Raw genomic sequence first — 19,614 nt, forward strand, 5'->3', positions numbered from 1 at the left:
AGAGTACATTCAGGCCGGCGCCGCGGCTCACTAGGCTAATTCTCCGCCTTGCGGCGCCAGCACACTGGGTTCTAGTCCCGGTCTGGGTGCCGGATCCTGTCCCGGTTGCCCCTCTTCCAGGCCAGCTCTCTGCTGTGGCCAGGGAGTGCAGTGGAGGATGGCCCAAGTCCTTGGGCCCTGCACCCCATGGGAGACCAGGAGAAGCCCCTGGCTCCTGCCATCGGATCAGCGCGGTGCGCCGGCCGAAGCGCGCTACCGCGGCGGCCATTGGAGGGTGAACCAACGGCAAAAGGAAGACCTTTCTTTCTGTCTCTCTCTCACTGTCCACTCTGCCTGTCAAAAATTAATATATATATATATATATATATTTAAAAAAAAGAGTACATTCAAAAAAAGAAATCTCATGAATTTCTCTTGAGAAAACTTGAAAAAGTTGCACTAGACCAGTCCTCCCTTACTCCATTCAGTCAATTATAAATTTTAGAGAAGCTGGCTCTTTAATCTTTGTGCGTATCTGATTTCTGCCTCTGGCAATGCCTGTATTTATGCCACCATTCTTCATCGCTCCTATCTCTGTAATGATTTCCAAAATAATGTCCCTGTAGTCTGCCCACACTTCTTTGGTCACCTCAAACAAACTGCACTCCTTGCTGTTATCAGAAATATCTTCCTAAAACAATAAATGTGATTGTGTTACTGTTAATTAAAATTCTTCATTGATTCCTTAGAGCTTGCAACTTAGTCTTCACATACCCAACTGCAAATGTCATAGTCTCTTTCAGCCATGATCCTGCACTACATCTCAACCTTTATTATTGCATTACACTAACTGGGGTCTGTTGTATTTTCCAGTTTCCTCTTGTAGACTACTTGTTACATAAACTGTCATTATCACCTAATAAACACCTACTTATACCTCAAAACTTAGTTTCAGGTGATACAGGAAAAAGCAGGTAGCTGGATTAGTGCCATGAACTGGAAGCCACCTACCCCCATTCCCTGCCCTATGTAATCCTATCTGCCTGTCAGTCAAATAGTTCTCTTCCCAGAATGTTATCTCCCTTTATTTTTGACCTGGGGTGAGAGGTGCCATGTAGCCACTCCCCTTCTGACTTTATAAAAGAGGCCTGCAACTGGGAGGGGTTCTTTTCCCTTAGAGACCAGGACGAGACAGAGACAGCTCTGAGCTTTCCTCTCTCTGCTTCCCTCCTACCCCTTTCCCTTCCTGGCCCACTGCACTCCTGAACTAACCCCACATGTGTGTGTTTGCTTTCTCACCTTTTAAACAAACTGCACTTTGTGCACCATATATGGGCCAGTACTAAGAATGCTTCTGTAAGTAGAAGTCAAGTACCTGGAATAGAAATTAGATCCCACCTATGTTGGTATAGTTGGAGTAGACCTAATTTTTTGTTGGTAAAGTTGGTATAGTCTTAATTTTTAGGTTTGGTGTTATCATAAATAGAGTATGTAGTGAATATGCTATTTTCAACTTCAAAATTCCAGCATTTCATACTTATACAAAATATATGCTAAAATTAATAAGTGACTTACACAGAGGATGATAAATAGATACATAGATGGAAGGAAGAAAATTTGAGTAGACCCTTGGTTACTGTGTTAAGGGTTACAGAGGGTAATAAGATATAAGATTCTTACTTCAACTAGGTTCAAGTCAAATTGTGGATACTACATTAAAGAACTTTTATTCTTAATCTTTAAATATTTGGAATATTTGAAGAATTTTGAGTATCATGGTAATATTTGAAGTACTACTTCAGAAAAGTGATAGAGAATAAATAGTTATAAAAGAGTAGAAAAGAAAGAGATTCAAGGTAAGGAATGAAATGAAATTTGATGGCAATGCTTCATGTGCAGGTTAATTAGGGCCTGGACTAAGGAAATACTGGTGGGAATAGAAGGAGAGATTCAGATGCAAATTATTAGTCATTAGGACTTGATGATTGAGTGCATGCAAGAGGGCAAAGGCGAAAGCCAGAGCATCAGGAAGAATGATGATTTACTAATAGGCAGAGTAAAATTCAAAGTCAAGGGCAAAGGCAGAGCAAGAGATCATTAATTTTGTTGTAGGCATATTAGTGGACATTTTAAAAGTTACTGTTCAAATGCAAATGAGTCACAATAACCCTCTGATCACAATTTAATTCTTCAATCCTCTAATACCCAGCAGAGCTTATTGAAGAGGGAGCACTGTGAAGAGGGAAGGAGGGGTGGAAATAGAGGAGAAAGACAGATTGCAGTCCCTGCCTCTTCCAAGGTCAGCCTTGATCAGAAAGGTGATGAGCTATAGGCCAAAATTGGGCGCTAGTCAGATAAGAGTTGCATGGATAAGTTGCAGATAAGAGTGAGGGAGATACAGGATTGAAAAGTTTGTGGTACATCAATAACAAACTTTATTTACTTTTCAACTTTATTGGGAACTGCTGGTTCCAGGCATATCCAGAACATATTAGGCCAATCCAGAAAAAACAAGGAGTATATTAAACCAGTTACTGTTCAGCCTTAAAATATTCTGGGTTTGGGACTCACATTGTGGTATAATGTGTGAAGCCACTGCCTGCAATGCCAGCATCCTATATGGGCACTGGTTCATGCCTGGCTACTCTGCTTCCAATTCAGTGCTCTGCTGATGCATCTGGGAAAGCAGCAGAAAATAGCCCAAGTCCTTGGGCCCCTGCACCCATGTGAGAGTCCCAGATGATGCCCCTGGCTCCTGGCTTTGGCTTTTCCCATTGCAACCATTTGGGAAATGAACCAGTAGAGGGAAGATTCTCTCTCTCTCTCTCTCTCTCTCTCTCTCTCTCTCCCACTCTCCCTCTCTTCTCTGTAACTCTGCCTTTGAAATAAGTAAATTAATCTTTAAGAAGAATTAAATATTTTGGGGCCAGCTGGGGCCAGCATTCTGGTATGGCTGGTTAGTCTGCCATTTGCAACACTGTCCTCCTATGTCTAAACTCTGATTCAAGTCCCAGCTGCTACACTTCTGATCCAGCTCCCAGCTACTACTCCTGAGAAGGCAGTACTTGAGCCCCTGCCACCTATGTGGAAGACCCCGGGTGGAATTCCTAGCTCCTGGCTTCAGCCTAGCACAGCCCTGGTTGCTGCTGTCATTTGGGGAATAAACCAACAAATGAAAGATCTCTTTCTCTCTACCTTTCAACAATTTTATTTAAAAAAAAAAAAAAAACCCCAGAAAACAAAATATTCAGAGATGTTCAACCATGCATAGAGAAAAATCAAAGAAACATTTTCCGCACTTTAATTGTAGATAATCAAATGACTGTATGAAAGTTTTATTTAAAAGCCCTCCAAAACTATCACTTTTTGGTTTCAATTTATTAGCCAATAACAAAATAGATCTGCATAGATCAATTTAAGTGCTACCAGTTCAAAAATACAGACACTTGCCTCAACAGTTATTAAGTCTTGTGTAAAGTTTCTATAAAACAAACCTTTGCATTATATGATTTCAGAAGTCATTGTTCATTGTATTATCCAACTACACAACAGTAAAGTGAGTCATTTATAAATGCCACCATGTCCTTTTTTATTTCCTCTATGCTAGATTTGGTCTATTGTATCCAGCCTTTAATTTATCTAACATTCTGCTGTTGAGCAGTAGCCTGTTACCAAAGAATACTCTTTAGCACTATTTTCTTTGTAAAAATGACCAAAATGGAATGAAGATTGCATTTTGGCTTCAATGGACAAGACAGAATTACATTACATTTATAGCCTGTTGATTGTGTTAAGTGTTTCCCTCGGTTCACAGGATTCACTTTTTTTTTTTTTTTTTAAATCAGATCTACTATCCTGCATGCCAAAATCTTTTCTGGTATTTTTTAGCTTATGTCTCCACTTTTCATTTAGTATAAGATATTATATTTATTGTGTCATGAGTGTAGTGGTGTTGAATAGCTTTAACAACTTTGCTAGCCAGTTTAATCTTAAAATTCACATAACATAGTTAAATTTCCTTATAATAAAATCATATGGTGAGGATATTCCTACTAGTCTTTTATACACAAAATAATTGCAGTCATTCCTACTTCAATTAAAGACATTTTGCTAAGAAGAAATTGATTTTTTTATGTAACAGGGTCTCTATATATTTTTCTATAACTAAGATTAGTAGTTAGTATAGCAAGTGGCTATTAACTTCAATCCTTCTATAAAAAGATACATTTAAGTAATTACCAGTACAAGCTTCTTGAGAAAATTGTGTATAATTTAGCCATTTACATTGTATGCACAGGGTAATTTGGTACTTGACGAAAATGGTTAACTTGTGTCTGACTCTTGTAGATCCTACAGAGCAGGTGACAATACAAGTGCTGCCTCCAAAAAATGCCATCAAAGAAGGAGACAACATCACTCTTAAATGCTTGGGAAATGGCAATCCTCCACCTGAGGAATTTTTGTTTTACTTGCCAGTAAGTGCTTAAGTTTTACTTGAGCTAACCTCTACCATTTTGTCGTGTTGTTTAGCATCTGGTCAACATGAAGAACTGTAGTTAAATGAGAAGGGATGTTACATTTGTAGACCAAGGACACTACTTGTAGAATATCCTTTGAAAGCTTTTCAGCATCTCCCTTTTTCTGGCATTTTTATTTCTCAATATTGAGAGATTTCAGAAACAAAGAGTAAGAAAAAAAGTTGACCACAGGAAACTATAATTGAAAAAATTGAAAGTTTAAGTGTTCAAAAAAGCTATGAGAATCTTATCTTTAGAAGCATGTAACTATAAAGTGGAAAATGATAACAGCAAATGGTCTGATGTTAGTTCTAAATCTCCCCCACAGGGATTCCATGAGCACACTTGTAATCTTCTGAAGTAGACATAGTTTTGTTGCACTTTATGAATATATATATCTTGAAGGAATAATGCTGTAGGCTGTTGCTTCTTGCCATATGTAATCTTGAAGTGTCAACTCAACTCTTTCTCTGTCATATCTAAATGAAATGATGCATAAAGGTTACTTGGGAAAAATCCCTGTAGCATGTGTTTTGGATGTCATAGTGATATGGAGCCAGACTAAGAAAGAGCTGTGTCTAGAGATACTCATATACTTTCCCCCAGTTCTGTGTTTGACATCTGTGTTGGATGGAAGGAAGCCATAGACAAGTATGACTCATTATTGCATTTATTACAGTGATGCAATACCAATTCCATTCATTACATTACTCAGCAGCATTCAAAAATATCATGCACTGTGTTACTAAGAATACTAATTTCTTCTACCCTCAAATGTTGACAAAAAACATTGTTTCTTCTAATAAGTGGACAGGCTGGTTTTGCCTCATTTGGAAATTTTGAAACTAAACAGGTCACCACTTTGGCTGTCAGGGACAATAGAGACAAATTCATGCTTAAGTTTTAGCAACAATATTTGTTAATTATCTTTTGTTAACACATTAACTTATTTTGTCTAACTTTTCCTATGCTTAATTTATTGTTCTCTTTTCTTGTACTTTTCATTTTATCTTTCCTCCCCTCTACTCTTTTTTTTAATCCTTTCTTTCATAACTCTTCTATTTTCCTCCATCTGTATTTCCCTCTCTATCTTCCTTCCCTCTTTACTTGAATATATAGCATGTTTTCTTTTAGGTTGTCTCAAATATGTTTATCAAATCAGGTAGGACACAAATATAAAAATCTACCATATGGGACTTGTGCTGTGGCACAGCAGGTTAAGCCGCCATTTCCAGCATCCCATATGAGTGCCGGTTTGAGTCCTGGCTGCTCTACTTCTCATCCAGCTGCCTGGTGATGTGCCTCAGGAAGCAGTAAGGATGGCCCAAGTACTTGGAACCCTACTCACACATGGGAGACCTGGATGAAGCACCTAGCTCCTGGCTTCGACCTGGCCCATCCCAGGCTGTTGGGGCCATTTGGGGAGTGACCCAACAGATGGAAGATCTCTTGCTCTGTCCTCTCTCTCTCTCTCTCTCTCTCTCTCCAACTCTGCCTTTCAAATAAATAATCTTTTAAAGAAATCTGCCATGAAGCTCAAATGTAAACCTTTTTGTTAAGTACTGTGTAAATTAGCATCTCAAACTCCTTAAAACCAGAATATTAATTATTTCTCCAATTATCAGATGTTGGCGACACAAACTGACCTGTTTTGTTTGAATGAAAGAACATGCTTCCTTTCTTTTTGAGAAAATAGCATTTTCATCAAGAAATACAATTGTTCTCATTCTGGTTACTAGCGTAATCATCTGACATTTTGCCTCTATCAAAAGGGACAGCCCGAAGGAATACGAAGCTCAAATACTTACACACTGACAGATGTGAGGCGCAATGCAACAGGAGACTACAAATGCTCCCTGATAGACAAAAAAAGCATGATTGCTTCAACAGCCATTACAGTTCACTGTAAGTCACTTTCTTCTTCATTACCAGTTTCACTTCAAAGGCCTCTAATAGTCTAACTCAGCTATCTTTTCAAATAAATTGCAACTGTGTCTTTCTTAAATGACTCGGTTTCAATAGACTCAGTAAAAAGCACCAAAGTTAAGTTCAACTTTGGTCAAGGTTTGTCTGGCAATATTGAAACCCTTTGATGGTGATACACCTAAATTTTATTTCTAAATGTCATCAAATTGTAGTACCAAAAACCAATATTCATGTGGGTCTTAAATAAAACAACTCACTACATGTTTTAAAATATATAAGTGCACAAGGTTTGCCCTGGATCTGAAAAATGTAGATTAAATACCCTTTCCTTTCTTGCAGAATATTATTTATATTCTAACTCAGGCAATACAAAAATCACTATAGACTTGGCTTTTGGAATAAGAAGTACAGATGATTAAAAATTGGCCAGATGTACTCTATATAGAAGTATAGTAAATATCTAGTTACAGACCCTCTTCAAGATCACCTTGAGCATTAACTTCACCTTTCTATTAACTCTTAAATTTATTTTGCTTTCCAGACTCTCCAAAGGTTGTATTTTCCCCTGTGTGATGGGAAAATGCACAAATAAGAGACACCTAGCTTGGGTTTTTTATTTATAATTCTTGTGTAGTTCATACTGTCAATAAAATTGTGGAAACAGAAAACTAACTTGCTCCCCAGTGAGACTAGAGTTCATCATGTGCTTTGGACGAGTGTCAATATTGCCTGGAAATAGAGGCTAACTGTTCATTAAGTCCTTTGCACTCAACAATATCAACATGCTCTAGATATGATCCACTATGATTCTACTGAGGATGAAGTATTTCTTTGTTTCAAAATTAAAACACAATTTAGAAATTGTCATGAACACATGGCTCTAAGTCTTTCACTCTATCCATAATGTTTTGAAAACATGTAGGATAGGAGCTTTAACTTTGAGGAAGGTACAAGTGGATGTATTGGTAAATAAAGCAACCAGATGGTTATTTTTGATGATCTGATGTTGGGAGTACACCCTAGAGAACACTGTAAAAATGGTGGATAGTTAAGACATATATACAGCCATTTCTCTGTTTGCCCCATATTCATGTTACTTAGGGTGGAGCATGAAATCATCAGGGGCTGGTCATAGAGAAAACAGTGACCATTCATGTAATAAGAATAGTATTTTTCTCTGAAGAGCAGTAAATCATGGGACCATGTATCCAGACCTGTTACTTGAGAAAAAACAGTAAAGTGATGGCTCTAGCCAGAAAATAGAATTGCCAGTAGAATCAGTGTCTGGTATCATTGTTCATGATGTCTTTGGGCCAGTGACCAAAAATCTAGTGCTTTAGAGATAGTGCACTGAACTTATGCTTAAGAGATGCTAGGTAAGAGTACCTTAAAAGCATATAGCTCTTGTTTGTATTACTTGTTGGTAAGGCACAATGAGATAGTAAGAGGATGATAAGGCAAAAATGTGGTTGCATACAAATAGTGCCTGCGTGATTGACTGTGATGGGAGTGCCTTGGGTAAATTAAACAAAAGCATTTAACAGTTTAACTGGATTTCATTGCGTTTAATTAAATTGAATGCGTCGGTTCTGACAGGTTGACAGTAACATTGGGTTTTTAAGACCCACATTGCTCTTAAAAGCAGAAAAATTCTTATAAGAACTAAAAATTTGTTCTAAATTATAGGAAAACACAAAAATTCTATCTCTTGCCTTTTATCCTTTAATGTTTGTTTTCCAAAAACAGAATTTGTTTCCTTTCCTTAGATGACTAAAAGGAGCATTAGTGGAGAAGTAACTCATATCTACATATATTTGCAGAACAATCCTTTCATCAAGCTTCACCCAAAAGATTCACAGTGGCCAGAAAAATAGCTATTCTTCCTCTGCCAAAGCATATGCATGTAGCTTCTTCACCAGAACTTTCTATGTCCATAATCACCCATTAAAATCTTTATCTTATCATTGGCAAGTTAACCATCCAGCCAATTAAATCTTCCAACTCACACTGAATAAAGTTTTCATTTAAATACATGGATATTTCCAAAAGTTGATGGAAAATGGAATTATGTTTATTTTTGTGCAGGGAAACTCATGCATAATTTTCTCATAATGCACATTTTCTATGAACTTTTGGAGGATCCCTCATATAGTTAACCCAAACATTCTTAAGAAACTCCTTTTATTTGTGATGATGTATTTTGTTTTTTTTTTTTTGTTATATTATTCTCTTTATTGGTCTGCATATGCTTCTGTATGAAATTATTTTTTATTTATTTATTTTTAAGGAATGCAAATCTATAAGTATAGCTTTAAAAACAAAGTTATTCTTCCCACCATACCAGCCCTCCCACTCACACTTCCACCCCTCCTTCTTCCTCCTGGCAGTCTGCCAGTCCCATTCTCCATTAAGATTCACTTTCAATTAACTTTGTACACAGAAGACCAACTCTGTACTAAGTAAAGATTTCGACAATTTGCACACACAGACACACACACACAAATTGAGAACTGGTTTTACAGTTAACTCTCAATACAACTCATTGAAAACAGAGGTCCTTCATGGGGAGTTAGTGCACAGTAATTCCCATTGTTAATTTAACAATTAACACTTTTATGTGTGTTGTCATTGACCACCCAATGCTCTTGACATGAGCTGCCTAGGCTATGGAAGCCTTTTGAGTATAAAACTCTGTCAGTATTTGGACAAGGCCATAAGCAAAGTGCAAGTTCTCTCTTCCCTTTAAAGAAAAGTATTTCCTGGGCCAGCACCATGGTTCACTTGGCTAATCCTCTTCCTGCAGTTCTGGCACCCCAGGTTCTAGTCCTGGTTGGGACGCCGGGTTCTAGTCCCGGTAGCTCCTCTTCCAGTCCAGCTCTCTGCTGTGGCCCGGGAGGGCAGCGAAGGATGGCCCAGGTGCTTGGGTCCCTGCACCTGCATGGGAGACTGGGAGGAAGCACCCGACTCCTGGCTTCAGATCAGCACAGTGCCGGCTGTAGCAGCCATTAGGGGAGTGAACCAACGGAAGGAAGACATTTCTCTCTGTCTCTCTCTCACTGTCTATAACTCTACCTGTCAAATAAAAAAAATAAAAAAAGTGTGTCCTTTTTTGATGGCCACTTCTTTCCACTGGAGTCTCACTCATAGAGGTCCTTTATGTAGAACATTTTTTTTCCACACTGTCTTGGCTTTTCATGCCTGAAATGCTCTTACGGGCTTTTCAGCCAGACCAGGAAGTCTTAAGGGCTCATTCGGAGGTCAGAGTGTTACTTAAAGCTATTGTCATTCTATGAATCTGCTGTATGGACTGCTTCCCATGTTGAACATTCTCTCCTTTTTAATTTTATTATATTTACCAGGCACTTGATTCTATTTATATGATCTCTTTAACTCTTAATCTTATCTATATATTCACTTTAACTCTTAATATGATCACTTTAACAATTAAGATGGCATTTTTACCACCAATTTTAATGGGATTTGGAGACCAATGGCACATTTTTAAATTGTACCTTAGAAGTAAGTCTGTAGGAATGTATGCAGAACTATACAGTTTTACAGTTACAAACTTCCTCCTCCCTCTCTTATTCCCAATACTATTTTTACTGAGATCTATTTTCAATTGACTTTATACACATGATTAACTCTAAGTAAAGAGTTCAACAAATAATATGAAGAAAAAAAGACAAAAAAGAAAATGAAACTGACCTTGACAGTAAAGACAAGGACATCTCAAATTACCTGTTCTTGAAGTATTAATCCACTTCTACAGATTTCGTTTTAGGTGTTCTATTAATTCTCACAGATCAGGGAGAACATATGAGTATTTGTCCCTTTGGGACTGGCTTATTTCACTAAGTGTGCTGTTTTCCAGATTCATCCATTTTGTTGCAAATGACTAGATTTCTTTTCTTTTTTTTTTTTATACTGTTGTGTAGTATTCCATAGTGTACATATCCCATAATTTCTTTATCCAGTCTTTGGTGGTAGATGGACATTTAGGTTGATTCCATGTCTTAGCTATTGTGAATTGAGCTTCAATGAACAAGTAGGTGCAGATAACTCTTTTGTTTACTGATTTCATTTCCCTTAGGTAAATTCCCAGAAGTGGGATGGCTAGATCACATGAAAGGTCTATACTCAGATTTTTGAGGTATCTCCATACTGTCTTCCATAGTGTCTTTACCAGTTTACATTCCCACTAATATTGGATTAGGGTACCCTTTTCCCCACATCTTCTCCAGCATTTGTTGTTTGTTGATTTCTGTATGAAAGCCATTTTAACTGTGGTGAGGTGAAACCTCATTGTGGTTTTGATTTGTATTTCTCTGACAGCTAGTGATCCTGAACATTACTTCATGTGTCTGTTGGCCATTTGTAGTTCCTTTTTTGAAAAATTGGCCCATGTCTTATCTGGGTTGTTTTGTGTTGTGGAATTTCTTGATCTCTTTGTAGATTCTGGTTATTAATCCTTTATTAGTTGCATATTTATCCATTTATCCATTCTCTTCACTTTCCTGACTGATTCTTTTGCCACACAGCAACTTCTCCATTTGAAGTAACCCATTTGTTAATTTTAGTCCTGACTGCATGTGCCTCTGGGGTTTTTTCCAAGAACTCTGCCTATGCCAATGTCTTGCAGGGTTTCCCCAATGTTCTCTAATAATTTGATGATGTCAGGTCATAGATTTAGAATTTTAATCCATTTTGAGTGAATTTTTGTGTAAGGTATAAGGTAGGGGTCTTGCTTCAGACTTCTGTAATGTAGAAATCCAGTTTGCCCACCACCATTCGTTAAAAGAGACTTTCCTTGCTTCAGGGATTGGTTTTAGCTCCTTGGTAAAATATAAGTTCATTGTAGATGTTTAGATTGATTTTTGGTGTTTCTATTCTTCACTGGTCTATCCATCTGTTTTTGTACCAGTACCAGGATGTTTTGATCATAACTGCCTTGTAGTATGTCTTGAAATCTGATATTGTGATTCCTCCAGCTTTATTTTTATTATTTAAGATTGTTGTAGCTATTTGAGGTCTCATGTGCCTCCATATCAATTTCAACATCATCAGAAGACCATCCACCCAGACCAAGAGGTATTTATCCCTGGTATGCAGGGATGGTTCAACATTCGCAAATGAATCAAATACAACACTTCCATTTTCACGTATTGAAAGAATCATATCATCAAAATATCCATTCTTCCAAAAGCAATGTACAGTTTCAATGTGATACCAATCAAAATACCAAAGACATTCTTCCCAGATCTAGAAAAAAAAATGTGATGTTGTATTTTTTAATGTTAATGAAAAGCAAAAAAGAAAAAAGTGTACTTCTTCCCTTTATTTTTTCAACCTTGTGGCAGACACTGTGGATACCTCAGTGACAAATCAAGTCACTGTCACTATCTTGTGGCATGAACAGTAACAAGAGGAGCAGATGCTACAGTCAACAGATTGCAATTATGGTCCTTAAACCAAGGAAGAACAAATAGTGTAATGATTTATTCTCACCCTCTAGAATAAAGTTCCAACTTCCAGTCTGGTCTCAATTATGTGGCTTTATCTTCTGTGAGTTATCACCACTCATACTAGATTACTTACTATTGTGAAATCTCCCAAGCTTTCTCACCTCTTTCTCTCTTTTTCTTGGCTTATGTGGCAAAAGTTTGCCTTTCATCTCCAACTATTAAAGCCCTCTCAATCATCAGGGGTCACACAGCTTCCTATACAAAGCATTTATGATTGCTTTGAAACCCAGTTTGCCTCTGTTCTCTATATTTCTCCCTTAAGTGTTTGTTTGAACCTGTGTTTGTAAGTAACCCTGTATCTTTCAACAAATATTTATTGAGTTCCCAGTCTGTACCAGGTTTTTACTGGGTGCCTATTTCATAGGCTGTATGTTATATAATCTTAAGTTGAGTGTATATAACCTCTACCACATTAAATTGTAACCTCATTATTCATTTCTGTATCTCCCATCAGTGCTTGGGACAGAGTAGCTATACAGTAACTCTGTGTTTGATTGAATTGGATTTTCTGCATACAGATCATACTAAGGCAGTAAGGTTTTTAGAAAAGTTATTTGCCATGTGAAAGATCGTATATCTTCCAATGTGTTTATACTATTTTTTTAAAAAAATGGTATCTAGTGACAGCATACTTAGCAAGAAATCTTATAAAATTGCAACTATGTGAGAAATGAAATAGCATTTTAAAGAAAAACTACTTTAGTCAATTTTCTTTGAGGGAACACCTAAACTATCTATGGATAACTGTACTTGATTTTCTCACCTTTGTACCATGTCTTTTATAATATTTATTTAATCATCATTTTTATTTTCTTTCAAAAGTGATTTAAGAATTTTTTCCTTAAGGTAATAGACCCTAGGGGATCATTTATATGCACTCAAAACATCAGTGGTATTAACTGCAACTTGATGCATGATCAATTAGATTGCTAATTTCACTTGTCCAAGCTGGTCTCAAAGCTGGCTCAAAACACCAAGATGATTATGCTACAGTTCATTTATTTCAGTCACATAAATCAGTTCTGAATTTTCAAGTGCAGTTATAAGGGTTTTTTTTTTTTTCATCTTTTCATCTCCAGTGTATTTTGACTATCTTACTTTCTTAGAGTTTGCATTTCAAGCAGATTTTCTGCTTCACAGATTTGGATTTGTCTTTAAACCCAAGTGGGGAAGTGACCAAGCAGATTGGTGATTCCCTGCCTGTGTCATGCACAATATCTGCAAGTAGGAATGCAACCGTGGTGTGGATGAAAGTAAGTGATATTTTTGGTACTGTCCTACTGTTTGAGCTGATTTCTCTGTTATATTATATTCATATATATACTCACTGATAACAGATTTATATACCCACACTTAGGCTGTCTCTTTTTCTTTGTAATAATACAAACCAAATTACATAAAAACTTTAGAGGTACTCAGTAACAGTGTGGCATCCATGACCGATGCTCCGAAACTTAATTTGGTGCATTATTTTAACTATATATGTATGCTAAGTAATTTTACACATGCACACACACACATATACAGCTATGTACTTTAGAGATTAACAATTTACAATGTGTTTTTTACTCACATTATTCTCAAATGATGCTTATAACAACTCTGTGAAACATGCAAGTCATTTATTGCTCATAAAAATATGGCAGCAAAAGAAATCAGAAAGCTCATCAGTGACAGAGTAGAGGCTCAAAGTGAGGCCTTTCTAAGGGAAAATACTATGCTCCTGGCGTACAACTTTTTGCTTCTTTGCTGCTGGAACTACTCTTGAGATTTTAGTAAATTAGAAGCTGCTTGAAGTAGGAATCCCTTTTTATCCCTGGTCTATAATTGTGTACCTAGAGCATACTGTTGGCTTACTCAGTATTTTCTTTGTGAGTATGTTCTTGCCTGAGGACCAGCCATTAACTGGGGACCCAATCATTGCTAACTTTTCAGAGTGAGAAAGTATGATTGATAACAGGTGATTGAGACAAAGGTATCGCCAAAGGAAGAGGTTATGACTATGTTACCTCCACTTAAATCCTTAGCTGATATATCCAAACAACCAGAGAATGGCACTTGATGGGAGCAAACTAGTGATATGTTGACAAAATACACACATTATTTGGAACAGAACTGCAAGAATTATATTTAGTAAAATGTGTGAATAAATGTAGTGGTAGAATTTGATCTCTTGCGATTACTTTTCATCAGTGACTTGAATTCTTACTCTTAGACTAACTCTGTTTCTTGTTTCACTTGCTTTCAGCCATAGCCACATCACAACTTCTGTTCCACCCAGATAATTAAAATGCCACACCATAGTCTGCATAATTAACATATTATGTTGGTAGTCACAAAGCTAGATTAGTTCTAGGCATCTAGATTAGTCAATAATTATAGGAACAGCAATAGCATGTTTTACTTTGGGACTAGAGAAACAAAGCTGCTCGTGGCTAAATCAGCTTCTACATTAACTGCAGTCTCTGTTGTTTATTGAATACCTATTATCAATATTCTTGTTCATTACAGGAATAACAGAAAGTTCATGGAAGATGGAGTTAAAATTGTTTTTTTTTTTGGGGTGACAATATCTTTGAAATCTGTGCTAATTTTTCATAATATGCATTTTAGTGAGCTGTTTGAAGGCTACTTATATGCATAGATTTCAAACATTTTTTTGCAAAATAAATATATTTTAATTCCACTTCACATGAAATTTCATTTTTGTTAATTGATGAGGAAAGGGGTAAATATTCTAACAGACAAAAACCATCTAATCTTAGGATTTTTTAGTTTTCTATTTAGAGGTTGAATTCCTAGTAAAATAGGATTTTTTTCTGTATTTCAGATTATATTTGAAGTTAAATGTTATGTTTTATTTGTTCATATACCTTAGTATAATAATTTGTTAAGAGTTTCTTTAAAAAAAATCAGTCTTCCATGGAGTTGAAGCACAGTGGGTTAAGCCACTTGCATGGGATGCTCGCTTCTCATATTTTATTTGGATCCTAGCTACTCCACACTTCCTATCCAGCTTCCTGCTCATGTACTTGAGAGGTCACAGATAATGGCTCAAGTACTTGGGTTTCTGCCATGCACATGGGAGAGTTCCTTGCCTAGCTTCAAACTGACCTAGCCCTGGCTGGTTTTGGCATCTGGGGAATAAGCTAGCAAATGGAAGCTTGCTCTCTGTGTCTGTATTTCTCCCTCTCTCTGTCACTCTACATTTCAAACAAATACATCTTAAAACAAACAACCATTCTTTTCATAATTATCATGGCTCTGTAATGGATCCCCTATATTGATAACAGTTCTGATACAGTAACTTGAAGACAAATATACCCATCATTGGTTAGGAACCATGAGTCTCCATATATGTCAATCTGAGATCATCTCCATCAACTGCAATTAGCAGGTATCCTCAATTGAGAACTTTCCGTAATAGAAACAATTACACTATTCATATAATTAAGTTTGCATAGTAACTCAATATGGTAAGTTATTACCCCATTTCATTAACAAAGGAAACTAAGTCACCAAATTGTATGTACTTGTTCCAGATTGCAAATTTAGTAATAGAAGAGACTGAAATAAAATTCTGCTATGTCTCACTCCAAAACTACAAAGGAAAATGGAAATCTATATTTGGAAACCTCTGAAGTTAAGAAAATTTTTCAGTAGACCCAGAATAATAATTTTAGTCTTATCATGCCTTGTGAAGTACTTGACTTTTTACTTAATCAGGACAACGTCAAGCTTCGATCTAGCCCATCGTTTTCCAGTCTTCAGTATCAGGATGCTGGAAACTATGTCTGTGAAACTGCTCTACAAGAAGTTGAAGGACTGAAGAAAAGAGAGTCACTGACTCTCATTGTAGAAGGTAAATAAGATACTTCTCACCAATGCAAAGTTTTCTTTGAGGAAAAAAAAAAAAAGATGGTCTCTTTTATGATAATGGTTCAACATTAAATTTTAATTGTAATAATATTGTAGGAAAACCTCAAATCAAAATGACAAAGAAAACTGATCCCAGCGGACTATCTAAAACAATAATCTGCCATGTAGAGGGTTTTCCAAAGCCAGCTATACAGTGGACCATTACTGGCAGTGGAAGCGTCATAAACCAAGTAAGTATTTGTCTTCTGTTGTATGCTGTACCTGGTCCATGGAGAGTTTTTTTAGGTAAATAAACTACAGAAAGGTTTGTTGCCACTTGAAATTTGCAGGGTATTCTCAGGGGAAGCTCCTGCTAACTTTTTAATTTTCCCAAAGGAAGAACATAACTCAAAGAGAAATTTTAAATTCCAGGGTCATGGAGAATGAAAGAACTATTACCTGTTTTTAAAGGAATGTAAATCTGATGTTGCTCCATGGTTATTAACTCTGAAATATTCAGGCATAAAGGTATATACTTTTCTACATCATAAACTGACACATAGGAATATAAGTAGACCTCATTAGTTTGCTTGCTGATGCACATAAAGGAATATTTCTTCCTGAAACTGGGCCTTGAGTGTGAGGAAGAGTACAGTCATTGCTTGTGCACATTTTTTTTTGATTTGCCTATGATTGAACTCAGGCCAGAATAAGGAAAGCGTCCGGGCCCTGTTCTGAACAAGAGGATTGAACCAAACTTTAATATCTTTACCCCTTATGGGCATTTTCATAATAGCAAAGGGCTAAGAACTTATGAAAGTATCAGTAATTTTCTACTAATGTTAAGTCTTTGACACAAAAAGAAAAAAAAAAAAAGGTGAGGATGTGCCCTGTCACTAGTGGTTCAGAACCATCATCCTACAAGATTGACAATTTGCTTGAGTTGCAAACCTACTTGTAAATTCCATTTCTTCACATCACCTCTTCTCAGGAGAAATAAAAACTTTACCAGCACCTAGAGGTGTCATTTGATTATTTGAATCTTCAGTTCTGCCTTCCTCCCAGCTTTGGACCCAGTTGAAATTTGAGAAGATGTCTATAAAACACACACCTGCAAAATAATTTTAAGTCAAAATCTCCACTCTTCCTCTACCAGAGAAATCAGACCACAGTTCAGCTTAGGCAACATAGCTTTGCACAGCAATACAGATTTTGGCTCATTTCCCTATGGATGATGCATTTCTATTTGCATGATTTTGTGTGTGGGACACCCCTGTAGCAAATGACTCCTGATTTGCTTAGGTATGATGGGACACACAGGTGAGAGGCCATGCCAGAGAAGAGCACAGAGGCTCTGGACCCCTTCAACTTAAGGAAATACAGTTTCTTGATTCAGAATAAAGATCTCTGGAATTGCTGACAACCTTCGAAGCTATTTTATATCATCAAATGCTAAAAACATAGAAATGTTTCTTTTCTACTCTATCCTTTTTGCTCTTTAGTTCAGTTAAGTAATAAGTGCAGTAAAACAGAACCTTCAAGTACTGATAATACAAGCATAAGAACTAGAAGAATAAGCACATAGTGAATGTCTGATGAATGAAAGGATACAAAGTTTTAAAAGGCTATCCTAGAAATGAAAAAATGTACTTTGTTAGAGCAAGGTAAGAAAAACAGGGTCTTAAAAAAATGAGAAAACCCTATGAAAAATCCTAGTAGGTAGGGTAAAAGTAGCAGATGAATTTCCTATGAGCCAGAAATAATAATTCCATTTTTCTTTGTCAAGGAGAAGGATTGATTCTGACCCGTTAGGTGATATGTTGTTTTTCTTTTCTAAGTTTGTCTGATCAATCCACAATCTTTTATTTGTTCATTCCTCAAACACATGCCAAATCTATTATTTTACAACCAGGACATATCTTTAACCTTCTTCCACCCCCAGGAACTGGAAGAAATCCCACCTTTGTTCTTAAGGCACTTAGAGTATAATTAAGGAAAAAGCAAGCAGAGAGCTGCGTAGGACATGATGTGTAAAAATGACAGAGAAAATAATATATAGTATATATTTGCTTCAGTCCTGTTGAATTTTGGAGTCAGATTCTAGGAGATGAGATTATGGTTTCTTATATTTGAAGGAATTAAATACAATGATTGCCCTTGTTAATATCGCACAAAAATCAGACTTAGAAGTAACTAAAGAAGAGTCCATCATCTGTATTTAGCCCAAAAAAAATCTAGAAAACAAAGATTTTATTTACCAATGAACAATCATACATACTTATATATGCACTTAGATGTAGTGGTTTAAGGTAAAGAAATTAACTCCTACAAGGAGAAGCAGTTTCCAAATTCATAATTAAACTCATAAGATTATTGAGGGAAAGAGGTGATTAGATCTTAACTGCTTAACTATTTTGAGATGAGTATCATCATGCCAAAATGATGACTACACCTGCATATCTATTGAAAATTTAATTTAACATTAGAAGTCACAATTGAAACAAAAAGAAACCCCATTGTGGATTTACTAGTCTTTTTCTTACCTGCTGTAGATATAGGCATACAATGCTTTCTATTTTTTTAAAGATTTTATTTATTTATTTATTTGAGAGGTAGAGTTATAGACAGTGAGAGGTAGAGACAGAGAGAAAGGTCTTCCTTCCGTTGGTTCACTCCCCAGATGGCCACAACGGCTAGAGCTGCACCGATCTGAAGCCAGGATCCAGGTGCTTCCTCCATGTCTCCCATGCAGGTGCAGGGGCCCAAGCACTTGGGCCATCCTCCACTGCCTTCCCAGGCCATAACAGAGAGCTGGATTAGAGGAGGGGTAGCCGGGACTAGAACCAGCACCCTACCTTACACATACTCACGAACAGTATCATGTACTAGAGAACCACAACTGTTCTATTTCATCCCTTATTATTCTTTCCCATGCTTTTCTATTTTCATTTCTAAACCCATCTTCCTTCTTCTTTTTCCAGACAGAGGAATCCCCTTATATCAATGGCAGGTATTATAGTAAAATTATCATTTCCCCTGAAGAGAATGTTACTTTAACTTGCGCAGCAGAAAACCAACTGGAGAGAACAGTAAACTCCTTGAATGTCTCTGCTAGTGAGTATTTCATTTCTGGCATTAAAAAGTAAGAAAAGTTGAAGTTATTCTTCATTAGTTTAAAATCTTCAGTTCCATCTTCCTGTACTGCATTATGGTAAGTTTTATTTATTTATTTTACATTTGGTATCATCATCATGAGGTTATTTTTTCTTTTTTCCTGGTTTCCATACTTGTATTATCCTTGTCTTGACAGTTAAATCATTTCATGTTTTATGAATCAGCGACTTTATCTAATCCAAGAATATTTCTCAAGAGCAGCAGAAAATAAGAAGGAAAGAAGTTGTTCTTTTTTAATACATGTTTTGTGTTCAGTGCAGTTAAGTCAGTCAGTCATAAAATATTCTTGTAATAGTTCTAAATTTAGTAAATTTTAATTCCCTTTAATTTGTTATTTTGCACTCCACTTTGTGGTGGTGTGCTCCTACTCTTATTTTGAATAGGAATGTCAAAAACTTCATCATTCCACATAGTAATAGTAGAACTGATGTTAGAATTCATGAAATTTGGCCTCAAAAATTGTTCCTTTTGTTATGTCATATTTTAATCATGGCCAAAAATCAGAAAAAATTGATACTAACTTAGATAAGTTAAAAAAAAATCATTGCTGAAATCACTGTTACAAATATTTTCCAACAGCAGCTTCTGCTGAAAACAATTGTGATTTAATATGAAATTATTTTTCATCTTCAATT

At 36.4% G+C, this 19,614-nt stretch overlaps 1 protein-coding gene across 3 annotated transcripts in view; it reads left to right on the forward strand.

The window, feature by feature from the left end:
- Positions 1-19,614, forward strand: part of ALCAM (activated leukocyte cell adhesion molecule) — a 212,791-nt gene that overhangs the window by 173,800 nt on the left and 19,377 nt on the right. For all 3 annotated transcript variants that reach the window (XM_062207469.1, XM_062207459.1, XM_062207450.1), the window contains exons 7-12: positions 4,327-4,454; positions 6,269-6,401; positions 13,088-13,200; positions 15,674-15,809; positions 15,923-16,056; positions 18,787-18,919. In XM_062207469.1, coding sequence (XP_062063453.1) covers positions 4,327-4,454; positions 6,269-6,401; positions 13,088-13,200; positions 15,674-15,809; positions 15,923-16,056; positions 18,787-18,919 — 777 coding nt within the window. The remainder of the gene's footprint in view (positions 1-4,326; positions 4,455-6,268; positions 6,402-13,087; positions 13,201-15,673; positions 15,810-15,922; positions 16,057-18,786; positions 18,920-19,614) is intronic.

The sequence above is a fragment of the Lepus europaeus genome, chromosome 2, assembly GCF_033115175.1.
Source record: "Lepus europaeus isolate LE1 chromosome 2, mLepTim1.pri, whole genome shotgun sequence".
Taxonomy (NCBI): Eukaryota; Metazoa; Chordata; class Mammalia; order Lagomorpha; family Leporidae; genus Lepus; species Lepus europaeus.